Source organism: Lithobates pipiens, unplaced genomic scaffold, assembly GCF_037356315.1.
Source record: "Lithobates pipiens isolate NorthernLeopardFrog02 unplaced genomic scaffold, aLitPip1_a1.2 Scaffold_19, whole genome shotgun sequence".
Taxonomy (NCBI): Eukaryota; Metazoa; Chordata; class Amphibia; order Anura; family Ranidae; genus Lithobates; species Lithobates pipiens.
Window position 1 is genome coordinate 201360657 of NW_027507764.1, and position 24484 is coordinate 201385140.

A 24484-nucleotide genomic window follows, 5' to 3' on the forward strand; every position below is an offset into this window, starting at 1 on the left:
ACTCAACTCTTAGTCACACACAGATCCTTGTTGCTGGAGCTGAGAGTGGCTGGCTGGGGGCTGATGTCTATTTTATGGGTAAAAAATACTTTTGCTTTAGTTAATTATGACCCTTTAAACATCCCAATGTTAACACAATATAGCTACACCCATCATTACCGCTCAACATAAAATGGTTGTAAAGGCACAAGGTTTTGTACCTTCATGCATTTTATGAAGGTAAAATGCATGAAGGTTTTAAAAACAATGTTTTAATATCTCTGTAAAGGTTTAAAAAACAAGGTTTTAATATCTCTGTAAAGTTGCCAAACACGTCTCGGTCTTTTACAATACTAGAAACACCCCAGCCAGATTGAAAACCATGCCTACTCTTTGTCACAGTGCACAAAGAATGCCACTTTTTTTATCATGCAATGAGGCCCAGCTAATAATTTTGCACACAGGCCCACTGACTTCTTAAAATGCCCATGGTTTGCCTTCAATTAAGGTCTAAAAAGATGTACCTCCTTATCCCTTAACTGACAATTGTTATAACGGTTTTCGTTCATGCAGTCTTTAACATAAGGAAATAGTTTTATATTCTGAAATTGTGTTTCTCCCAAATAATCCCAGCTGCCCCATGCAAACATAAATATCCTGTATATACTATAGTAATGTGGAATTTGCTATTATAATTACATTGCATTATTTCATTTAAATAATTGCTGATAATTCTGCTGTCCATGACTCACTGGGATCACATCCTTAGCAACAAGCTGTTATTACATGAATTGCATATGGATTTCTCTTAAGCAACTGGGTCTCAGTACATGCAAAGAGTGGATCATTACTTACATTTTCAAATTGTTGTGCTTTCATCCCAAATGGCTATAAATGCCTTTGGGGGTTTAGTTCAGCAACAGCTGGCTGTTGGTGTGAAATTAGACTGCTAACAAGTTGTGAATCAGAGGTGCTTAAAGAGGAGTTCCAGCCTGTATATAAAAAAATAATAATTAAAAGGCAGCAGCTACAAATACTGTAGCTGCTGACTTTTAATATAAGGACACTTACCTGTCCAGGTATCCCACAATGTCAGCACCTCTAGCTGATTCGTCATCGGCTTCAGGTGCAGGCGCCAGCATTCTTACTAAGGGAATCAGGAAGTGAAGTTTTGTGGCTTCAAAGCCTATTGGCTTCAAAAGCCTATTTCCTTCTGCACATGCGTGAGTCACACTGCACTTTCTGAGTGGTCCTGCTGTCTTCTGGGACCTGCGTGTCTCCCAGAAGGCAGTGGGGGAAGGAGGAGGGGCCAGAAAGTTTGTAGATTATCGCAATTGTGTGGTAATCTTACCTGGAAGTGGAACTGCCCCCCCCCCCAAGTGCCAAATGTGGCAGTAAAGTAGGGGGTGCGGAGGGTGCGGACACTATATGTGGAGCTTCCACTTTTGGGTGGAACTCCGCTTTAAAGAGGAGTTTCATTCAGCTTTAAATAATAAGAGTGAGCAGCTACACATACTAGCTGCTGACTTTAAATAAAAAGACACCTACCAGCCCAGATATCCATGACTGTCTTCACCCAGGTCGGTTCTTTGCCAGTCTTCGGGTCCTCTGCACCACCTTATTGACTGCGTTAAGTCAGCTGTGACTTTGTAGAATTTCACAGCCAGCTCTCCACTACAAATGTGCAGTCCCACAGCCTCCTCAGACCTATGAAATTTTTCAGGAGGTTGCAGCAATGGGGGAGATGAGTGGAAGTGGGAGCGGGTACCTGTTAAAATTAGTTACCTGCTTCCAAAAAAAAAATGTTCACAATAAGGAGGGGGGAGGAGAAGGATAAGCAGAACTTCCATTTTAGGTCTAGTTCTGTTTTAATAATGAATAAATAGAATTATTGCAAGGTTTGTTTTGTCTCTGTAAGTATGTCAGTTATGCATTGTGGCCCAATGTGTTCTTGTTTAGGAAAACAGGAAGGAATGTTGTAAAGGCCATAGCAGTTCAGACAATATGGAGTAGATTTACTAAAACTGAACAGTACAAAATCTGGTGCAACTCTGCATAGGAACCAATCAGCTTGCAGGTTTTATTGCCAAAGGTTAATTGAACAAGCTGAAGTTAGAAGCTGATTGGCTACACAAGATTCTGAGTGCACCCGTTTTAGTAAATCTACCCCTATATGACTATGTGTTAAGGCCTGGTTCACACCTATGCATTTTTTAGTGCATTTCCAGTTTTGCAGAAACATAATACAGTCCATTTAACATGTCTTCCTATAGGTCATGTTCAAATCTTTGCACTTTATGGAAAGGGCCAGGGACTTTTTTCTGTTTTTTGGTTCCATAGACTTCAATGGATCAAAAATGCGTATTGAAAAATGCAAAATGCACCTGGAATATACAAACTGCCAACTGCATAGGTGTGAACTAGGCATTGGGCCACGACGATTAAGCCCACTGGGGGGTCGAAACATGTCTGAGGGACCTCTCCTGGGTGGGGAGAAGAGCTGAAGCCATCCCATACTACCTGATTTAGTTTCAGTCACAGTGAGTTGGCATCCTAAATATGATTGGCCACCATTTTTCTATAGCATATTGAGGCCTGGCAATCTGTTATATAGAACCTGCACCGGTTTATAACATGCCATGTTGGTTGATATCGGTGATAGGAACTTTAGAGCAGTGCTTTTTATGTTTTGGTAAACATGGAGTTAGGCTTTCATTCTGGGTCATTACCCACTTTCCTCTCTACATATGTCAGCATGTTCATTGGTAACACATGTGCACTGAGCTAAATCTAAAGAGATCTTAGTACTGGCCCTCATCCAGGCTGAGTTTTTCTGTACTTAGGAGGCTAATGTTATGACACATTTAGTTGCATTTAAATTACATTTAAGCGTCATGTACACTAACCTACACTGGCAGCTCCTAAACTTTTAAAGCTTTTGGCATTTTTTTTGTCAAAGCTCGCAAACTCAGCTCCATAAAAGCCTATGTGTCAATGTGCACATAGGCTTTTACCTGAGTTTAGGAGCTGCCGCATTTTGCATTTTCCCACTGCTGCGGTAAATATAGTCTAGTGTACATGAAGCTTTCAAGCGTATCAATATCCAAGAACAAAATGCAATATATTGCAGTTTACAAGTTATTAGATATGGTGTCTGCAATTTTTTTTTTCTAGGACATTTATTTCTTTATTTTCACCTTGTGATCCTGAACGTAGCACACTTCTTGCACTACGGTGACAACGCTTACTCTCTGTACTTATCTATGAAGAAGCATTGTTGCCATCCTAAGAAAGGGCTAAAGAATATCTCCCACTCTCATCATTTTCATAACAAGGTGGGGATTTTTACTCCCCATTTTTGTTTACTCGTTATTTTCAATTGAAATAACAAACATGTTATACTTACCTGCAACCCCAGAAAGCCCTGTCCGTGCTGTCTGCTCCTCCTCTTCTCTGAGTCCCCCATAGAAAACTTCTTGTTATGGGGCACCCATGCAGATGTGCTCCCTAGCTGGGCTGTGTGCTTCCATAGGCACACACAGCCCAGCTTGGCCTTGCCCCAATCCCTCCTCATGGGATTTGGCTGACAGCAGCAGGTGCCAATGGCTTCCTCTGCTCTCAGTAAAGCCTGCGAACACAAGGCGAAAGCAGTGTGGTTCTGCCAACGGGGACAACGCTTTATCGAGAGTGATGTCAGGTAAGTGTTTAGGGAGAGGCACAGACATTGGAAGGTTTTTTACTTTAATCCAGAGAATGCATTAAGGTGAAAAAATAGTTTGCCTATAGAACCCCTTTACATACACTTTAATGATTTGTAATAAATATATATATATATTTTTTATATATATATATGTCTGATGTTCAGCTTTGTATCTGGTTGTATTCTTTTCTAATGCTCTTCCCTTCTGCTAGTTAAAGTGGTAGTTAACTCCATAAAAAAAAATTCAACTAAACCCTGTGCAGGAACAGGTGCATTCAAGCTTCTACCTCATGTGTAATGCCTGGTTAGTCTCAAGAACACGACACTCAGCCTGGAAAGTCTCTGCAAACCTCCATGTACAATACGTGCAAAAAAGGGAGAAAGGCTGGTGCCATGGAAGTCGGCTAAAACATTGTTTTAATAATGCAGGTGAACAACAGTCAAAAAGATAATGAGTTTCAACCATCATTGAGTCATGATTAAGGCCTGATGGCTGAAACGCGTTGGATTTTTTGACTGTTCACCTGCATTAGTAAAAAGATGTTTTAGCCAACTTCCATGGCACCAGCCTTTCTCCCTTTTTTACATAAACTCTGTGCAGATACATGCCAACAGACTTACCTGTCAAAATGTACCTTACGGTACTGGACTGTCACTGATCTAGTGGGTCCCAAACACTTCCATGCTAATCTTCCTTCCATTTTCTTGGCCACTTGAATGGCAGGCCGCAATGCCGTCACTCCCACACATGCACAGGAGTTGCATGACCACTGCATAGCAATGGTGGCATTAATGTGGTCTTAGCTGTGCAGGAGTGACTCAGATTACATTACCACTGACAGGCCAGGAAAGGCATTTATGACAGAAGAGACCACTGTCATAAAAACCCTACCTGTCAGCGTTTTTGAAACAATGAGTTAAATACTGCTTTAAAGCTATTCTGTTCAGCAGCAGATGACTGCAAGTATGTGGGAATGTTAGCATCTCCACACTCCCTTTGGGCATGTGATATTATCTAAGATTGAGCTTTTATAAAACTGAGTAAAATTGGCAGCCTGTAGTCATTGTTGTAAATTTACATGAGAGAGATTTCAGCTAATTTATACTTTCACAGCTCTTCCAGATCATTCTTATATAATACCAGATGTGTACATTATTAGGAGCATTGGGGATGTGCATTTGCACTCTTTCAAACTGACACATATCTGACTCTTGTTTACTGTGTTTTATCATATGCTGCATGATATGAAACCTAATAAAGCATCTAACTGTGGTACTCGCTATTGTCAATTTACACCCATCTTTACACAATTGAGCAGTATCCTGTTTGAGCTTGTAGAAAAAATATAACTATTGTAATCGATGAACATTATTCTGATTTGAATTTCTCTTGTATTTTTAGATCATGTGTGACAGATATGTGCGAATGCCCAGTTCATAAAAACTGCTACTGTGAATCATTAATAGCTTATGCCAGAGCATGTCTAAGAGAAGGCGTGAAAGTTCACTGGAAACCAGAAAACAGCTGTGCAGGTATGTGAATCACCAGTGAGCAATCAATCACTAATATGTAATCATCATTATGCTTCCAACATAATACAGTAACCCAAGGTCGTATAATGTGGAACATATTAGAGATGAACTACATCCAGTGTTGCTGTGTTATTCCAAAAGCTTCTTAATACGGAAAGGCTGTGTTTACATACTATAATATTCATTTTTCTACATGTAGATTGCTACTTAATAAGAAATAACACCTTTAAAAACAGTTTCCACGATTCGTCATTAAAAAATTCAAGGATGAAATATGACTTGTTCCTTAGCAAAATGTCTCCAAGGCAGTTCCAGTTTTCCTTAAAAGAAATTATCATGCCAGAATATTTAACTTAGTCATAGTCATAGCCTTGCTTTTGCTGCCCTATAGAGAATGGAAGATCCATGGGTGATCATCTGTCCTTAGACTTAAAAAAAAGTTGCATTAGGGGGCGTGGCTTGGAAGCAGATGTAGCCAGATGCACAATTTGTGAGCTCCGCCGAAAATACGACCTATTATCCTGTGGAACCGATCGTTGACACCTGAACATGGGGGTTACACTTACTGTGGGCGCTTGCTGAACCTCTGGGCTACCTACAGCTGGGCTCCCTGCTCACTGCAAAGATGTCTAAGCACAGCTCTACCACTTGCCTGGCTCCGGACCATGCGGGCCAAGATAGTGGCTTGCCACAAAGATCTGCGAAGGAGAAATACAAAGAGGCAGCTCAGAAGTTATTCGCCAAGCCAGCAGTGCAAGACTTCTCTGCACTGCCTGTATACATGCAGGATGATGGCAGTGGTTCTCAGTCTGAAGCTGATGACACAGAGCCACTTGAGGATCCGATGGCCACATTAATTGTATGGGACACAGTGAGATACTTCCCCCACCGCACTGGCAGCACATATGGCTATAATCTCAGACCCTGATGGGCCAGAACCCACCTGCACAATATCTTCTTGGCAGTTACCTCGTGCAATTCATCTATCTCAGCACTTGCATCAGAGGTTAAAGGGGTAAAAATTGAAATAACATTCCTCCATCAGGATATGCAACAACTTCGGCACCGCACCTAGGCTATTGATGGGCATCGGAGGATGGCTGGGCTCATTACAAAGGGAATCTCATGCAACAACTGCTGGTGGCTAAACATTCTGCTTGATGATTTAGAGAACAGGTTCTGCAGAAATGGTAGGGCCATAGGTATTCCTGAAAATATTGAGGGAAAAAACCTTCACATTTTATTGAGCAAGGGCTGCTGGCTACATTTGGGGAAGACTCCTTCTCACCAATGTTGGCAGTGGAGGGGGCACAGCGTGTCCCTACTAGGCCTCTACCACCAGGTAAGCCTCTTAGATCATTCTTGTTTAAAATGCTCCATTACAAAGCCTCGGATGTCATTCTTTATAAAGCTAGATTGATAGGGAAAACTGTAAGATATTGTATCCAGACTTCTCGGCATAGGTACAAAAACAAAGGGCTCAGTTTATTGAGGTGAAGAAATGCCTTTGCTCCTTGAAATTGCAGTACGCCATGATTTACCCTGCATTCCTATGAGTGGGGGGCCAAAAACGAAGTCTATTTCTTTGAAAAGCCAGCATTGGCAGTGCAATGGCTGGACAGGGAGGAGCGTTCACTGTGAGAAGCCAGTGGGCAACCTGATTGCTTCTAACCATTCCTTTTCCTTTTCAGTAGTGGTTTGTTCCTTTTTTCTCCACGTTGTTCCTGCAAAGGCGGTTAACTGTTTATACAAGTCACTCTACTGCAAGTTGTGCCTTTTGATTGGGCACATGATATACCATCTGTTGGCTTCTCTATGCCAGCTCTTAAACTCAGCCCCTTGGTTGCAGGTCCCTCGTGGACATCACCTGATGACTACTAAAAATGTTGGACTCTGTCAGTCTGTATGTTTTCTACTTAACTATACCTTTTCTTTGTAGGTGTGAAATGTACGGTCGCGGGCCTATAACTCATGGGATTAAATACACTATTATATACTTGCCCTATTATGTTACAACACAAACTCAGCCTTTTTAGAAGTTTACGTTTTCATGTGTAATGCCCCATACACACGAGCGGACTTTTCGACATCAAAGGTCCGACGGAACAATTCCGGCAGACCATTCGATCGTGTGTGGGCTGCAGCGGACTTTAGATTTGCAAAAATCCGACAGACTTTAGAAATGGAAAATGTTTCAAATGTTTCCGCCAGAACTCCGCCGGACCCAGTTCCTACCGAGAAATCCGCTCGTGTGTATGCTAGTCCGACGGACAAAAACCGTTGCGAGGGCAGCTATTGGCTACTGGCTATGAACTTCCTTATTCTAGTCCGGTCGTACGTCATCACGTTAGAATCCGTCGGGCTTTGGTGTGATTGTGTGTGGCCAAGTCTGTTCATTCGGAAAGCCCGTCAGAACTCTGTCAGAACTCCGTCGAAAGTCTGTCGGACCTAGTCCCTCGAAAAGTCCGGTCGTGTGTACGCGGCATTAGTTGATATATTTTATTGTTTTGAAGCTTTATGGCTAAGCACAATGTGATCACAAGTTGGAATGTCAGAGGTTTGGGAGACAGGGAGGGTAAAAAGATTGTCTGTCTCTCACATGGTTAAGCACCTGGGCTCCTCCCTGGTGTGTTTACAAGAGACTCATATGTCTTCCACCCAGGCCTCTCCTTTCTCCACTCATGTGTTCAGAACCCAATTTCACTCTGTCTTCTCTTCCTACTCCAGAGGGGTTAGCGCATTGCTTTGTCTGAATGATCCCTTCTCATGCTCTGCATCACTCATTGACCCAATTGGTCACTATATTTTTTTACTGTGTAATTTAGATGGTCTAGTCTGCATCATAGCTAACATATACATCCCTCTTCCCTTCTCCACAGAAGTCATTAAAATTCTTGCTAATTTCCTAGAACATTACCCCAATATTCCTGCACTTGTTGTGGGGGATTTCAATAATTATCTGGATGTAGTCCTCGACAATTTTTCTAATACCGTTCCACAGCAAAGATCTGGGGGGGGGGGGGGGGGGGTCCAACCTCCTTTGCTAGGCCTCTGTCGGAGCTGGGTCTAAGGGATGTATAGAGAACCAAATACCCACAGGTTAAGTGTTATTCATCTTATTCGGCCACGCATGGCAGACTTTCCCGTATTGATCTTGTCTGGGCAATGACAAAATGCTCCCCCTAGTGTCTTCTTCACGATATGAAGCGAGAACTATCTCTGACTATTCTCCACTATGTATCCAAATTCGCACGTCTGGTATAACTAAACGTGCATATTGGAAAATTAACACATTTTGGTTGCTGCTACTTCCTGACCCTGATCCTATTGTGAACACCCTTACAACGTTTATTCGTTTTAATAAGCAATCGGCCAGCCCAGGGATTTTCTGGGAAGGCCTTTTTACGTGGCCAATTTATCAAAACATTTCCTCCATTGAGACCAAGACCAGATCCTGGGACCAATCTGTATCGCAAGAGGTTGAGAGAGCTGAGTCTACCTTTCTTGACTCCCCATTCGTAAATACTGAAAGAGCCTGGGTTGAGGCTCAACGTATAGATAAACATATGTTTTTAACAAAGGATGAAAACAAAAGATTCTTTCTTCAACATACTTTTTTCAAGGAATGGGAAAGCACAGGACATATGCTGGCTATGATGGCAAGATCACATAGAGGGTCTTCCTACATAGAAGCAATTTATAACCCTTTAGGGGACCTTGTTTCTTCCCACTCTGATATACGTACAATGTTCCATGATTTTTATGCTGATGTGTACTCTTCTAAAGTTTTGCCGACGTTAGCTGAAATCCAGTCCTTTCTCTATAATAGCCAGATTTCCCATAGAAGAAAAAGAAAAGCTGCTCTCAAAGCACGGGTTCCAAATGATACACACCTGCTGGGATCAGAGAGCAAATGAATAAGCCTGGACGGCAGCACTTAGATACAACACCTTTATTCAGTTAAAATCCAATGTACAGCAGTCAATCCATACTGTAAAAAAGAGGGGGATGCAAGCAGCTTACATGTTTCACACCTGGATCTGGTGCTTAATCATAGCAGCTGTGATTAAGCACCATTGCCCTCATGCCTTGTTCAGGAGTGTGCCTCTGTGGCCATCTTGGTAAAGGCAGGGGTTTGCTTCTGTATGTCAGAGCCTCTAGAAAGGAGAACCATGAGTAACACAGTAGTGACATTATGAGCTCTCACTCCAGATCTCCTAAAACTAGCAATCAAAGACATCCGTGCCTTGGCGCTAACACAGCAGATATAATATCTTGCATAGAATATAAGGGGTATAATAAAAGCGATGGAGGAATTTTTGTTTGGAGGGCAGATATAGTCATAGGCGATTGTATAGGTAAGACTAAAAATGACCATCTTTAATTGGTATCTATAACATAACAAATCCTCATTTTTGAATTTGATCCCACTTTAAGGGAAAAGTTCACTTTTTAGAAAAAAGAAATACTAAATAATAAATACAAATTTTTTTGCAGGTAAAAATAAAACATTTTTTTTTTGGAGCCTGTAAAGTATTGCACTATCAATACATTCCATATAGGCAAGCAGATACAATCTGACAGGAGGAAATTAAGAACTACCATGGCGCTCCACAGTCGACCTTGTAGTTTTCCATTCACAGGAGACTGTGAATGAATGATGTGCCACGTTTTTTGTTTAACTGTGACATCTAACTATCCGATCAGGGGGGTGTGGGGGCTGGTCCATTCGTAACATGGTATATGTTACACCCTGAATATGAGTGTAACATAACATGTTACGAAAGGTGAATTTATCCTTTAACTCCTCTGCATTCCACTTGGGTAAAACTTTGGGACTTCCTGGTTGTTATGAAGCTTGTCTGTACCCACTTACCCACTACAGTTTTATTTATATGATTTTGTTGAAAAAGAATATATACTGTAGCACAGACATGCAGTATGCACTGATGTATTTTACATTAAATCTGGTTGCATTATGTTCAGTACATTTGTCCAAATAAATAAATCTATTTAATTATTATGTTGGGCAGAAAAAAATAACTGCATTATATAATTGTGCCAGAAAAGTACTGGTTTGCGGCCAAAACCATCTTGGCTGTTATGTTCATTAAATTCATAACAAATGAAAATAATATTTGGGAACTGACAAAAATGTGTTCTGCTTGTATGTACTACTTTTTTAATTATTATTCTGCACCGCAATTTAGTCATATAGCATAACGTTAGCATATAAATTAATAAATTGTTTATTAATTGTTTATTAATAGAGCTATTGAATTATATTTTTGACACAACAACCCCAATGCTTTAATGTGAAAAAAGCAATTGCTTTTTCTTGGACTCTCCACCTGAGGCTAGATTGTTTTTTAAAATTGATGTGCATTGTGCATTTTAAAGACCCATTCAGATAATAGATACAAACTAATTCAATTGAATCTGAAGTTGCTTAAAAAAATTGCTTTTTACTCTGAAGCTGAATAAAGAGTAAAGCTCCTCTTATCTTTATTGAACTAGTATAATCATAACAATTTTAAAAGACATCAGCATGGTCCTGAAGAGACCCCATATCAGCCATGTGAATTGTCAGTTTGATTTGTTCATATCTAAGTTCCTATTGCTAAAACTTCAAAGCAAACGTATGAGAGGTTCTTATCTTCTAAGGAAGCCATATGCCCATCAAACAGTTACCTTCAGATCCCTGCTTGAATCTGGAAATATGCAGTTTGCCTGGAGTCCCAGAAAATGGGGTGCTCTATTATGCAGATATCAACAAAACTTCCTTGGTTGGTCTATGCCTTGCCTCCTTTTCCTGTGCTTTCCTATTGTCTTAATAAAGCTGCCTATACCCTTTCGTGACCCATATAAAGAGGACAAGGTGGGTTAGAGCTTGATGATGGAATTTGTGCTTGATATATGTATAATGGAGCTCCCAGGTTTTCAGGATCTTGGGGCACTCTGAAGATAACTTCAGAATGCAAGCATATATAGGTATCTGAAGTGATCTTAGAAGGTGAGACCCCCCACAAGTTTACTTTACGTACAGCATATTTATTATAGAGTTGAGGATGTATTCAACATGTACCCATGTTATTCGTTTTTTTTTTTTTTTTTTTACATGAATGCGGCATGTGTCTCCAGTAAAATAAATAAAAGGTTCAAAGAAAATCCCACAAAAATTACCTTCAGGACACCATAAACCCAAATTCTTAGTCTGCTTGAATTGAAAATGTAAAAATGATGACTCCCCAGAGGCTTTGTATAAATGTCTCCATAAAACAACATTCTTTTTTTGTAAAGGCTGATGTAACTGGACTGTTACTAAGCATTTACAGAAATTAATTGGCTTACAGTAGCATGCCAAAAATATAATTTATTGTAACAATTCAACAACATTTTTGTGCCAGCATAATAAATCACATTTGGCATAATGAAAAACACTAAAAAGTACATGAAAAGTAATAAACATCAGTGCCTTCTGACCTATTTGTTTTCAGTTGTAGCGTTGTCTTCTCTGACTAAAAAGCTTCAAACAAAGCCCATTTGCATTGTTGTGTGTTAACGCACATATTACAACACGTTCAAATACTTATGTTCAGGTGGCCCACTCGTGGCCTATGAAAGTCATTTGAAATCCATCAAAATATATCTAACGTTTGTTTTGATGCATTTTGATGTATTGGCAATGGGCATTTTCAAACCTTGGTCAACAGCTGTTAAATCTTTCTATTCCAAATCTTTAATTCCAAATTGCGTTGGAAAACATGCATCAATAATGCATGTCAAACCACAAAGCTAACACACACACTGATGCATTATAACGCACCCATCAAATTTTTTTTTAAATGCACCTCTACACACATGCATGGATCTACAGTAACTAGGGGCCCTTAAGACAACATATGTGTAGCAATTTACATTGTATCATATGCAGTGTTTATTAGTAAATTGTAATATTATCAATTGTGTTCACTTGGAAATGTACTAAAACTGGTGCACACAGAATGTGGTGCAGCTGCACATAGTAGCCAATCAACTTCAGCTTGTTCAGTTGAAGTGGAACTATACTGCATCTGAGCAGCACATACCATTGCAATTTCATTAATTTTTTTATATTTTCCCAAACTCCCCCATCCATCCATGTCTCCATGCTTTATTTTGCTAGGCAATCACTTTGAAAAACATCCCATTAGAATTTCTGGCTGTTGCCATCTTGAGTAAAGGCAGATGATTTGTGTACCATTTACTTTCTGGAATATGTCTGCCCTTGCTCCTGCTCAGGCAAGCAGGCATTAGGATGTGCTTATAAGAGAACCTGAATAAATTAATGGAGTGGGCAACTAGATGGCAAATGAGGTTTAACATTGAAAAATGTAAGGTAATGCACTTTAGAGTTGAAAATGCAAGCTCTGAGGGATTCCAGGATGGAAAGGAATCTGGGGGTCCTAGTAGAAGACAGACTGAGCAATAGCATACAATGCCAAGCTGCAGCAAGCAAAGCTAGCAGAATATTAGCATGCATTAAAGTGATTGTAAAGTGTTTTTTTTCCTATAAAAAATAAAATAATTACCTGCTCTGTTGCATTGGATTTGCACAGCGCAGCCCAGATCCTCCTCTTCTCGGGTCCTTCTTCTGTGATCCTGGCCCCTCCCTCCTGTTCAGTGCCCCCACGGCAAGCAGCTTGATATGGGGGAAGCTGAGTCACAGCACCATGTGTCCATTCAGAAACAGAGCCCTGACCCAGCCCGCCCCCTCTTTCTCTCCTGATTGCCTAGCTGACTTTGAATGACAGCAGTGGCAGGCAATGGCGCTGCTTCTGTGTCTCAGCCAATCAGGAGGGAGAATCTCGGACAGCTGAGACACTGGTGCACATCACTGGACAGAGAAGGACCTCAGGTAAGTGTTAGCGGGCTGAGGGGGGCTGCTGCATACAGAAGGCTTCTTAGCTTAATGCATAAAATGCATTAAGATAAAAAAAAAACCCTTCTGCCTTTATAATCCCTTTAAAAAGTGAATATACTCCAGAGATAAAACAATAATCACATCACTTTATAAAACTCTGGTTTGACCACATCTGGAGTATTCAGTCAAGTTCTCATCACCAATTCTCAGAAAGGAGCTGGAGAGAGTCCAGAGAAGGGCGACTGGAGGACCTCAATTACGAGGAACAAATACAAGCACTACATTTATTCTCCTTGGAGAAGAGATGCTTGAGAGGTTATGATAGTGATATACAAATATCTCAATGGTGATCCCAGCGTATATATGAAAGGTTTCAGTCCCAGGGAGTGTGAGAGGATACAGAGCCACACAATGAGACTGGAAGAGAAGCGGTTTACCCTTAAGCTGCATAGGGGTTTTTCTTCACTGCCAGGATGGTAAGAATGTGGAACTCTCTTCCACAATATGTGGTGTCAGCAGGAAGCATTGATAGTTTTAAAAGACTCTTGTATGTGCATCTTAGCGAACACAATATACAGGGATATGGGAAATGATTACACACTACACACACACACACCAACACAGGTTGAACTTAATGGGCTGGTGTCTTTATTCAACCTTACCTACTATGTAACCTATGTAATGCTATCAGCAAAAGGATTAAAAATAGTCAATGCTGATTGAGAGAGTAAAGTTCTGCTTTAAGTGTTGACAATAAAACCTAGAAGCTGATTGGCTACTATGCACAGCTGCACCAGATACTTGGGGTTATTTACGAAAGGCAAATCCACTTTGCACTGCAAGTGCACTTGAAAGTGCAGTCGCTCTTAATCTAAGGGGTAGATCTGAAATGAGTGGAAGCTCTGCTGATTTTATCATCCAATCATGTGAAAGGTAAAATGCTGTTTTTTATTTTCCTTGCATGTCCCCCTTGGATCTACAGCAACTTTACTTCTAAGGGTTGGTTCACACTGGGACGACTTGTCAGGCCACTTAGCCGCCTGACAAGTAGCGTCCCATTCTGTACAATGGAATTGTTCTAACCGGAGCGACACAAGTCACTCCGACTTAGAAAAAGGTTCCTGTAGGACTTCGGGGGCGACTTGAGGCAACTTGCATGGACTTCTATAGAGAACTAGTTTTGCAAGTCACCGCAGCGTTCGGGTCCAGGTCGCCTGAGGCAGTCACGGTGCAAGTCGTGCTGCCTCAGTGTGAACCAAAACTAAGTGAACTTGCACAGTTTTAGTAAATCTCCCCCAAAGTTTTGTACGTTTCCTTAATTTTTGTACAAGCGAGTCATTTTGATAAGACACTGACAGTACTACCACAGTTTTGTGGGAGTCACTAAGTAGTGGTCAGCAAGAAGGTGCTCTTTGGTAATTTAGCAGTCTGTGTACCAGTGGAGAAATTTTGCTTTACTTTCTTTACGAGAGACACAACAGGGAATCCCCAAAAGTGAGGGATTTCCCTTCCTAGAGATTTGCCCCTGGAACATGTGTTCCTATTGGAAGATTTCCCCTTATCTCTTGTTCTAGGAACAAATCTAAAATTTTGGAATTCACCTAATTTTCCTTCTTGATGACAATGCTTATCAGTACGAACAGAGGGGTAAATCTGCCCTATTAAAAAAAAAGTTTGCCTAGAGTAGCACTTTAAGAAACTGCTTCAACCGGCTGTCTCATTATGTTGTGATGCTTTATTTCACCTATACTGTATGTATATCTATAAATATAGAGATTTGTTGATTAGCCAGTAGAGGGAACAAACACTCAACTTGGAATGACTGCCTCCAACCTTAAAGTGTTGTAAAAAAGTACAGGGGCTGTGTCATATACCTTATCCATATGTTTGTTCTATTGCAGAGACCCAGAACTCATTGCATCCAAAGCACCAACATGGCATCTAGAAAAATTGCATTTTTAGGCTAGGTTCACACTATTGCGATGCGGGAACGCCGCGAATCCGCGGCGTTTTCCCGCATCGCTCACCTCCCGCCGGCAGTTCACACTGCCCTATGCGGACGGCTGGGGGTGTCAATGTTATGTTAATGACACCCCCAGATCCGTCGGCATATCGCAGTGCGATCTGCCGACTCGCACAGGAATCGGATCGCATGGTGTGAACCCCCATGCGATCCGATTCCGTTGCGGACCCAAAAAAGGGTCCTGTGCGAGTTTGCTGCGGGACAGCTGCGAGTTCAGCCATACTATCTGTATGGCTGAACTCGCAGTGCTACGGAGATCGGATGTGATTTGCTGTGCGAATCACATCCGGATCTCCCCCCGCAGCAGTGTGAACCCAGCCTTAAAGTAGAGGTCACCAATGGTTGCATTCAACCTTTCTTTTTTTTTTCCAAAAAGTATTTTATTTATTCAAACAAACAGTAATTACAAAAGCCAACAGAGGCAAAAGAAAAGTGACACGAGTACATAAACCAAAATGATTGTTCAGTCTCCTATGAGTACAATTAATGAAACAATGCGTATACATAGCAATAAGCTCACCTCCTAGTAATGAGCGGTATGGACTCGAGAAACAGATTGTCGCACAGATGGTGGGGAAGCTCTGTATGAGGCCTCGAGTATTCGTTCTACATTGCCTGTTAGGGAGATAAAGTGTTTTGTAGACAGAGGAGATGGCTACGTTGAAGGCTCGTGTGACAAGCTCGGCATGTGAAACGGAGCATAAATAAGTTGGCAAGGTGCATAGGGGGGGGGAAATAGTAAGAAGACAGATCAGTTGGGAAGGGGGGGGGGAGGGGGGGCAAGAAGAGGGGGGGGGGAGGAGAAGAATAAAAAAAAAAAAAAAATAGAATAGAACAAATGGGCAAAAAAATATAGAGGGGGGAGGGGTACTAGGGGGGAGGGTGGGGATTGTTCGTCTCTGACTCCCTTGCAGGTGTGCCTATCCAATAGATTCTTATGTTCTGTATTCGTAAGGGATTACAAATCTGATCCAAACATTTGGCGTTCTGTGAAAAAGGGGTGGGTGCACAAAGAAGGATATCAATATCTTGTAAATGTGACTGATGAGGTCGAATAACTCATTATTCGTTGGGTTGTCTATTCTATCCTGGGTGGCCTAGTAGATCTAGGTGTCGGGATTACCTAGGGTGTTAAAAGTTGTCGTTGCTTGAAAGGATAACCAATCCGCCCATTGTTTGCTAAATTTGGCAGGTGTATCGTGGGCAGTGTGAATAAGTTTTTCCATGTCTGCAATTCTCTGAATCCTGGCGAACCATTCTCTGATTGACGGTGTGGACAAGGATTTCCAGTGCGGGGGTATACATTGCTTTGCCGCGTTGATTAAATGCATTGTTAGAGACTTATGATACCGTTTATGAGAAAGCGGCGAGAGGTGGAGAAGAAATTGTGCTGGCGTGAATGGGATATCAAGATCGGTGATATTGGAGATAGTTTGATGAACCGTTTTCCAAAACGTCTGAAGGGCTGGACACTCCCACCATATATGAAGTAGGGTGCCTTTGGACTGATGGCAACGCCAGCAAGCAGTAGAAACCTCTGGGTTAAATTTATTAAGAATAACTGGAGTGCGATACCATCTGGACTGGATTTTGTATCCATTTTCCTGTGCATACACATTTCTCGTGCCTTTGTGGATGTTTAGGAAAATCTTCTCCCAGTTCTCTTCTGAGATCGGGGTCGCTAAGTCTTTTTCCCACTGCTTGCAGGCTTCGCCATCGTTAGCTTTTAAGTTGTCATATAAGAGATTGTGGGTTAGAGAGATAAGATGGGTTTGGGGCGATTTTTGCATACAAAGCCTTTCAAAAGAGGTCAGTGGTCTGGAATATTGTGCATCTTTGTCAGTGGATTTAAGGTATTGTGTCATAAGGAGATAGTCCCATGGAGGAATGGGTGGACGCTCAACTGTTAAGGATAATTGCTGAGCTGAAAGGAGTTTGCCTCGACGGTACAATTGGTGTGCTCTGGGGTATTTTTCCGGCCAGTGTTTAGTCAAGTACCGTTCGTGCATGCCCGGGGGAAAGTCAGGGTTCAGTTTCAATGGAGTCATTGGGCCCGGAGTCGAGGATATGGATGTTTTTCGACATATTTGGTGAAAATATTGCAAGGTCGGGCCAATCAATGGGTGTACCAGTATATCTCTTGGGACGTGTTTCAGGGGTATCCAAGGGAGGGTGTTCAGATGTAAGTCAGTAAAAGAAGCCTCTAGATTTATCCAGTCTTTTCGAGCCGAGTGCAGGTTCCAATCAAGAATTCTTGTGAGATGTACTGCTATATTATAGTTAGAGAGATTAGGAAGGCCTATGCCTCCGAGATGTTTTGGACGAGTAAGCGTGAGAAATTTTGTTCTAGGTGAACGACCACCCCAGAGAAATTTAGAGCAGATACTGTTGTATGTGCGGAAGTATGAGGGGGGAATCTTTATAGGGATAGTTTGCAAGACATATAATAATCTAGGTAACGCATTCATTTTTAGAACAGCGGCCCTACCAAACCAAGAAATTGTGGACTTATTCCATGATTGAAGGTCAGATTCCAGTTTGGACAGAAGAGGGAGGTGATTTTTGGCATATAAGTCTGTGAGTTGTGTGGGAAGTTGAATCCCTAGATAAGTGATCGATTCCTTTTTCCAACTGAAGGGGAAATTACTCTTGCATTGATCTACAAGGTGTTGTGGGAGGGATATGTTAAGGGCAAAAGATTTTGAAAAGTTTATTTTGAGATTGGACAAGTCTTGGAACTCTTGAAACGTTTGTAAAAGGTTCGGGAGAGAGATGATTGGGTTCGTAAGGAAAAGTAAGATGTCATCTGCGAAAGCAGCGTATTTATATTCCCTGGTGGGTGCTTGGATGCCCTGGATGTTAGTATTGAGTGTTAGTTGTCTAAGAAGAGGCTCAAGCGTGAGAATGAAAAGAATGGGGGATAAGGGGCACCCCTGTCTCGTTCCATTACCGATGTGGAAGGCATTCGACAGGGTACGGTTGACTCTTACCTTAGCTGTTGGGTTCGTGTATAGGGAGAGAATCATTTCTGATATACGTGGTCCGAGTCCTATTGCTGCTAGTACTGCTCCCATATAATCCCACGCTACCCTGTCGAATGCCTTCTCTGCATCTAGCGAAAGGAAAAAGCTCTTCTGTTTGGTCCGGGAAATAAGTTGGTGTATATTAATGGCTTTAAGGGTATTATCCCTGGCCTCTCTACCAGGGACAAAGCCTACTTGGTCATAGGATATGAGAGAGGGGAGGTAGGGCAGCAATCGATTGGCTAATATTTTGGAGAATATTTTTAAATCAACATTTAAGAGCGAAATCGGGCGGTAGTTACATGGGAGGGTGGGGTCTTTACCTTCTTTGGGAATGACTACAACGTGGGCTTCTAGCATGCCTTGCGTGAAAGGACTAGAGGGGGAGATGGAGTTGAATGCTCGTAAAAATGGGGTTTTTAAGATTTCTGAGAAGGTTTTATAATAAGTGGTAGGGAGGCCGTCCGGGCCTGGGCTTTTGCCTGCTTTTGATTGTTTTAGGGCGTCATTCCATTCTTGCTCCGTGATCGGCGAGTCAAGATTGGTGGCCACCTCAGCAGAGATTTTATCCGGGGCAAAGAGTTCCAGGAACGCTTTGATAGCGGAATCTCGTTGAGGATCTGGATGCTTGTTGGGTTCAGAGCCTTTTAAGTTATACAGCGAGGAGTAGTATCTTTCAAATTCTGTAGCTATGTCCCTATTATGGGTCAATTGGGTACCTGCAGGGGAGTGTAAGTGGTGGATTGTGTTGTGGGCTCTTTTTTTGCGTAATGCTTGCGCGAGGAGATGGCTGCTTTTGTTGCCAAATTCATAAAAGAGTTTTTGAGATAGTGCATAATTTTTCTTAATGGAACTGTTCAGCTCATCTCGTATGAGCTGGCGTGTTTCGGTCAGTTCTAGAAGGGTTGTTTGAGCTAGAGAACTCTTATGGGTGGATTCCAGTTTGGCTAATTTTTTAAACAAGGCCGCAAGTTTGGCTTTTTTTTCTTTTTTGATGGAGGCCGACAGGGAGATCATTTTGCCTCTAATCACACATTTGTGTGCTTCCCATTGGGTAAGTTTGGATGTGTCAGGAGTGTCATTGTCCGCAAAGTAATTCGTGAGACATTCTCGAATCTGTTGTTCAAATACCGGGTTTGTAAGAATAGTTGGGTTGAGTCTCCATATGTATGAGTGTTCTAGCGTCTCTGGAAATGTAAGTGTCATAGTGACGGGATGATGGTCAGAAAAGGTCATCTGATCAATGGTAGCTGTCGACAGATATGCTAAGTCTTGTTGGGTGACGAAAAGGTAGTCTAATCGTGAGTATTTGTTGTGGGGAGTAGAGAAGTATGTGAAGTCTTTTACAGTAGGGTTAATGGTTCGCCAGGAGTCATGGAGCAGTAATTCCCATAGACATTTCTTAATTTGTTTGATTGCCCTATAAGGTATGTGGGAGTTGCCAGAGGATGTGTCTAGCAAGGGGTCAAGAGGGACGTTTAGGTCTCCCCCAAAAATCAGGATTCCTGCTTGAAAGGAAAGCAATTTACTGGAAACATCACGGAAGAAGGGAACTTGGCTCGAATTTGGGCTGTATACATTTGCTAGGGTAATCGGTCTATTTCCAATGTGACCTTTAAGGAAAAGAAACCTGCCTTGCTCATCAATCAATTTATCGGAAATCTGCACCGGGGTTCGTTTGGAAAGGAGGATTGAGACTCCTTTAGATTTAGAAATGGGGGAGGTTGCATGAAAAACGTGTGGGTAGAGATTGTTAGTTAATTTAGGAATGTTTCTGGAACTGAAGTGAGTTTCTTGTATGAAGACCACGTCAGCTTTTTTGCAACGTAATAGTGAGAACAATTGCGAGCGTTTTTCAGGCGTATTCAGCCCATTGGCGTTAAGTGTCAGCACTTTCAGAGATTGGTGTATTGTCTTATTCATCTGAGGCGCCATGTCCGTGGGGAGGGTGACAAACTATTTCTAAGGGGCTGGGTCAGGGGGAGTCAGAGACGAACAACAAAACAACAAAAAAAATAAAAAAAAAATAATAAAAAAAAAGAAGGGGGGGGGGAGAAGGGGGGGGGGGGGTAAGAGAATGAGATGAAGAAGTAGAGTAAGAGAGGTAAAGGAGTGTTCAGGGGGAGTGGGAATGGGAAGGGGGGCTTCCCAGGTAAGGGAAGTTTGGGAGAAAACGGAAGTGGGGGTTAGCCTGCAACCCCACTATATATTACTGGGGTACCGATAAGGGCAGCGGTTCCCACAGAAACCGCTTCTTGGGAGAGTGGTAGGAAACGCCTCACAAGGTGGGTGAGTTCCTCGCTCCTGTGAGGTCAAGGTGCTTATGGCTTGGGGTAAAATACCGGTCTGAATTAGTATTCAGCCCAGAGCAGTGCTCAAGGCTAGATTTGGGAAAATTAAGTTTCGAGGGTACAGTCATGGTGAGAGATGAGGTGGATAGCGTGAGAATATGGGGGGAGTATAGAGAGGATCTATTGCCGGATGGGGCAATCGCTTAGACAGATACATGTGATTATGGTATGGTGGTGCAACGGATCCATCATTCATATGGATCTACCAGGATCCCAATGAAGGGGGTCAGAAGGTTTAAACGGTAACTGACAGAAGGATAACAGTGACAGCTATGAGTAATGAGATGCATGTACTAAGAAATGAGATCATGTCACGTCATGTCACAAACTAGTAAGGGCATTGGTAAAATGTGCCCAATCATGAAACCAGATAAATACCTATAAACTAGGGTATATAACATAACAATCTAGGCACATAAATGATGAAACATCAGTGCTAACCTTTTAAATTGCACCTGAAGGGTGTGCTAATCCGTGAAAAAGGCATTTCATACATGACATCATGAGTAGTAGTCTGTCAGCCTCAATAAAGGCCGAATCGGAAGGTGGGAGGTCCTTACCGGATAGAATAGACAGTTGCACTTCACAATGAAGAGGACCAGACCAAGTAGGGGGGCAAATATTACTGCCGTAGAGAAGAACCTCCCATCAACCGAGTCGGAACCTAGAAAACCACACAAACAAAAAGAAAAAAAATGAACACACTATAGAGGTAGTTCCTAGGTTAGATATCTCCATTAATGTAGGAGCATAAACCATTGAGGCTCAAAGGCATGAGGAACCTACTAATATTCTGCTGAAGGCAACTTTATCATTTTCACTAGAAAGAAGAGTAAAGGGGTGTGAGCGTGGAAAGCAGGAAGAGATCAGGAGAGGAATAGCAGAGGTAGTTTTAGAAAATAAGAAGGAGCAGGGCAGAAGTGATGTGAGAACCCAATTATCAAAAGAAACGTTACGGACAGGGGGGTCTGGTCAGAAAAGGACCAGAGATCCCCAGTTCGTGTAAGTTGAATAACCTTCATCTGTCGGGTTAATAAATCATTTATGCCTCCATCGTCTTAGTGTACAAGTAGCTGTAAACACAACAATGATATCTAGGGCCTAGGAGAGGCTGGTTACCGAACTCAGGGACAGTAGAGCACAACCGTCTTGTCATCATAAGCGAGACTCTAGGGCACGGATATGTCCACATTGGGGTGAAACTTCAAGTCGTTCCTCCTGAAGTAAGCTGGGTCTTAGTCCAGCTGGGGGGGACACAATACATGTCACATATGTGGGTGAGGGTAGAAATAGAATGTGGGTCAAAACAGATTGATGCAGCCCTGTTAGGTGCAGAGGGAATCAAAAAGCAAGTGACACAAATTGAGTACCTCCCTGTATCAGATGATGGTCAGCGTCAAGTTAGTTGAGACGTGCTTTACGGTGTGCTGGTGAGGCAAAGGGGCTGCCATTTCTTGGTGCACTCTGATCTTTCGGTGGAGTGTGGGGCAGTGGTGGGTGGGTTCTTCTGCGTCCACCATTAGCGTTGCCCTCCTCGTGAATACCATCCATAGAAGTTGCTCTCCTGGGTATGGGTAGACGGAAATCGCTATACCAATCCGGCAAGTCCACTAGTGGTATGCCCATTATCTCGCAAAAGTGGTCGATGTCTTCCGGTACCTTCAGGTTCGCTGTGCGTCCTAGATGTGTTGCGGACAAGCAAAAGGGGAATTTCCAGCGGTAGACAATTGATCTAGCCCGTAGAACTTCTAGGAGGGGTTTCAGTTCTCGTCTGCGCTGCAAAGTAATGCTGGATAGATCCTGGTATATTTTAATGGAGGCTCCTTGAAATGATATCTGGTTGCGATTCCTCGCTTTGCGGAGTATTTCCTCCTTGAGATGATAATCAATGAGGCAACAAACTGCATCTCTCGGTGGGTCAGTGTCTCTGCCGCGCGGGCGTAATGCTCTGTGCAGCCGTTCAAAGGAGATTGGTGTGTCAAGGGGTCTTTCCAGCAGATCATTAAATATGGCCGTGACAGATTGTGATAGTTGGGTGGGATCAATGGATTCTGGGATGCCTCTTACCCTCAGATTTCGTTGTCTCCCACGATTGTCAAGGTCCTCCATGTGGCGATTGATCTCTCTCAGATGAATAGAATGAGATTCAGTCACTTGTTGTACTTGACATAGTGCAGTGTCATGGCGGTGTTGTGCTTCCTCCACCTCTTCCACTCTGATAGCTATAGCCTGCATATCAGCCCTCATATCTGTGATTGCTGCCATCAGGGTGGATTTAATGTCCGCCGCAACGCTGCGGAGATCCTCTATGCTGACAGGAGGGGGATTGGGAGCTTCCATCTCTGCTCCCAGAGATCTACAGGCACCTGAGCGGGACGGGCTGCGACTGGGAGCGCGTGTGCCCTGAGGTGTATCTGGCTGTGAGGCCTGTGAGGAGGAGGCTGGCGTGCTGCCTCTAGGCCGCGGCCCGAAGAGCGCGGGGATGCGGCGGCCGTTCGTGGATTCGGGACCCAGCGGTGATCGGGAGCGGGTAGCGGAGTTGCTGCGGGCTGGTCTCACCATCACTGACCCTCGTAGCTGCGGGATATCGGTAAGGCTGGACCTCGTGGAGCCGGAGCTCTGCTCTTACACGTCCATCTTGGAACGGATCCAGGCCACGCCCCCTGCATTCAACCTTTCAAATAGCAAGGTTACTTTAACAACAAAGGTTGTCACCCACCCAGGGAATGTTGTGTTTCTAAGCGTCAAAGCACAACTATTTCATAGCAAAAATCAGAGCCTGCATTTTAAATGAGCAAAAATGTCTGTCTCAATAAATATGTGTAAATAAAATGTATACAGAAAAAAAGTTTCTTTAACCACTTGCCGACCGGCTCCCACTGATATATGTTGACAAAGTGGAATGGGTGTGCAAAATGACTCCACAGGAGTATGCCCGCGTGTCCCGCGGACTCGATGTTCGCCAGTGGCCCGCGAGCATATGTAAACAAGGCATTTCCCTGTTCTGCCTAGCAACATGACAGAGATCTACTGTGACCAGTGATCGGGAGCAGTGCTCTCTGTCATGTTCTAGTGAGCCCTAGTTCTAGATGTTTACACAGCAATCTGTGCATTTTTATAGCACTGATTGCTGTATAAATGCCAGTGGTCCCAAAATAATGTCATAAGTGTCCGAGCTGTCCGCCGCAATGTCGTAGTCACGATAAAAATTGCAGATTTCCGGTATATATATCTGTGTGTGTGTGTGTGTGTGTGTCACTTTTTATAATGATTTTAGATATACAGGGAATACCCCTTCATGTTCTCAGTATCACCAAATCTCACAAAATATTGCTTTCTCCAAATGATGTAACAGGGTTTTATAAAGGGGTATGAAAGTAGATGAACCATATATATAAAATAAATTACCCCCTTTAGATATGTGGCTTATCAATAGTCTATAAGGCCTTACATTGGGCTAAAAAAGATTCAGGAATGTAAAATGTAATTTAAAGCTGTCCACAAAAGCAAATTTTGTTATCATACAGCATGAGACACAGAGCCACAGTAATTACTCTATGGGTTATATAGGCACATTTAGGTGATGGACACTGGCACACCCTGGACAGGAAGTTTAGCTCCCTAGATAAACTCTCCCTTTACTGGGAGTACCTCCGTTTTTTTTCTCCAGTGTCTTAGGTGTTGGTCACGAGTAAAGATGTGCTATGCTCCACTCCACTGGAATATTCCTTTGCTGGGGCAAGCTATGCAACCCAATCCATTCAAAGTGTCTTTTTAGGCCAACTTAAATGGTACCCGGGCCTTGTGTCCCACAAAGCTCTATTTGTGGGAAAAAGGACGTCAATTTTGTTTGGGTTCAACATTGCACGACCATCCAATTGTCAGTTAAAGCAACAAAGTGCCAAATCACAAAAAATGGCTTGGTCAGGATGGGGGTAAATCCTTCCGGGCTGAAGTAGTTAACCCCCCTGA

At 42.6% G+C, this 24484-nt stretch overlaps 1 protein-coding gene across 1 annotated transcript in view; it reads left to right on the forward strand.

Annotated features, from left to right (window-relative positions):
* BMPER (BMP binding endothelial regulator) overlaps positions 1 to 24484 on the forward strand; it is a 338127-nt gene that overhangs the window by 298164 nt on the left and 15479 nt on the right. Inside the window, exon 14 of the mRNA XM_077491626.1 lies at positions 5082 to 5212. Within this exon, the coding sequence (XP_077347752.1) occupies positions 5082 to 5212 (131 nt within the window). The remainder of the gene's footprint in view (positions 1 to 5081; positions 5213 to 24484) is intronic.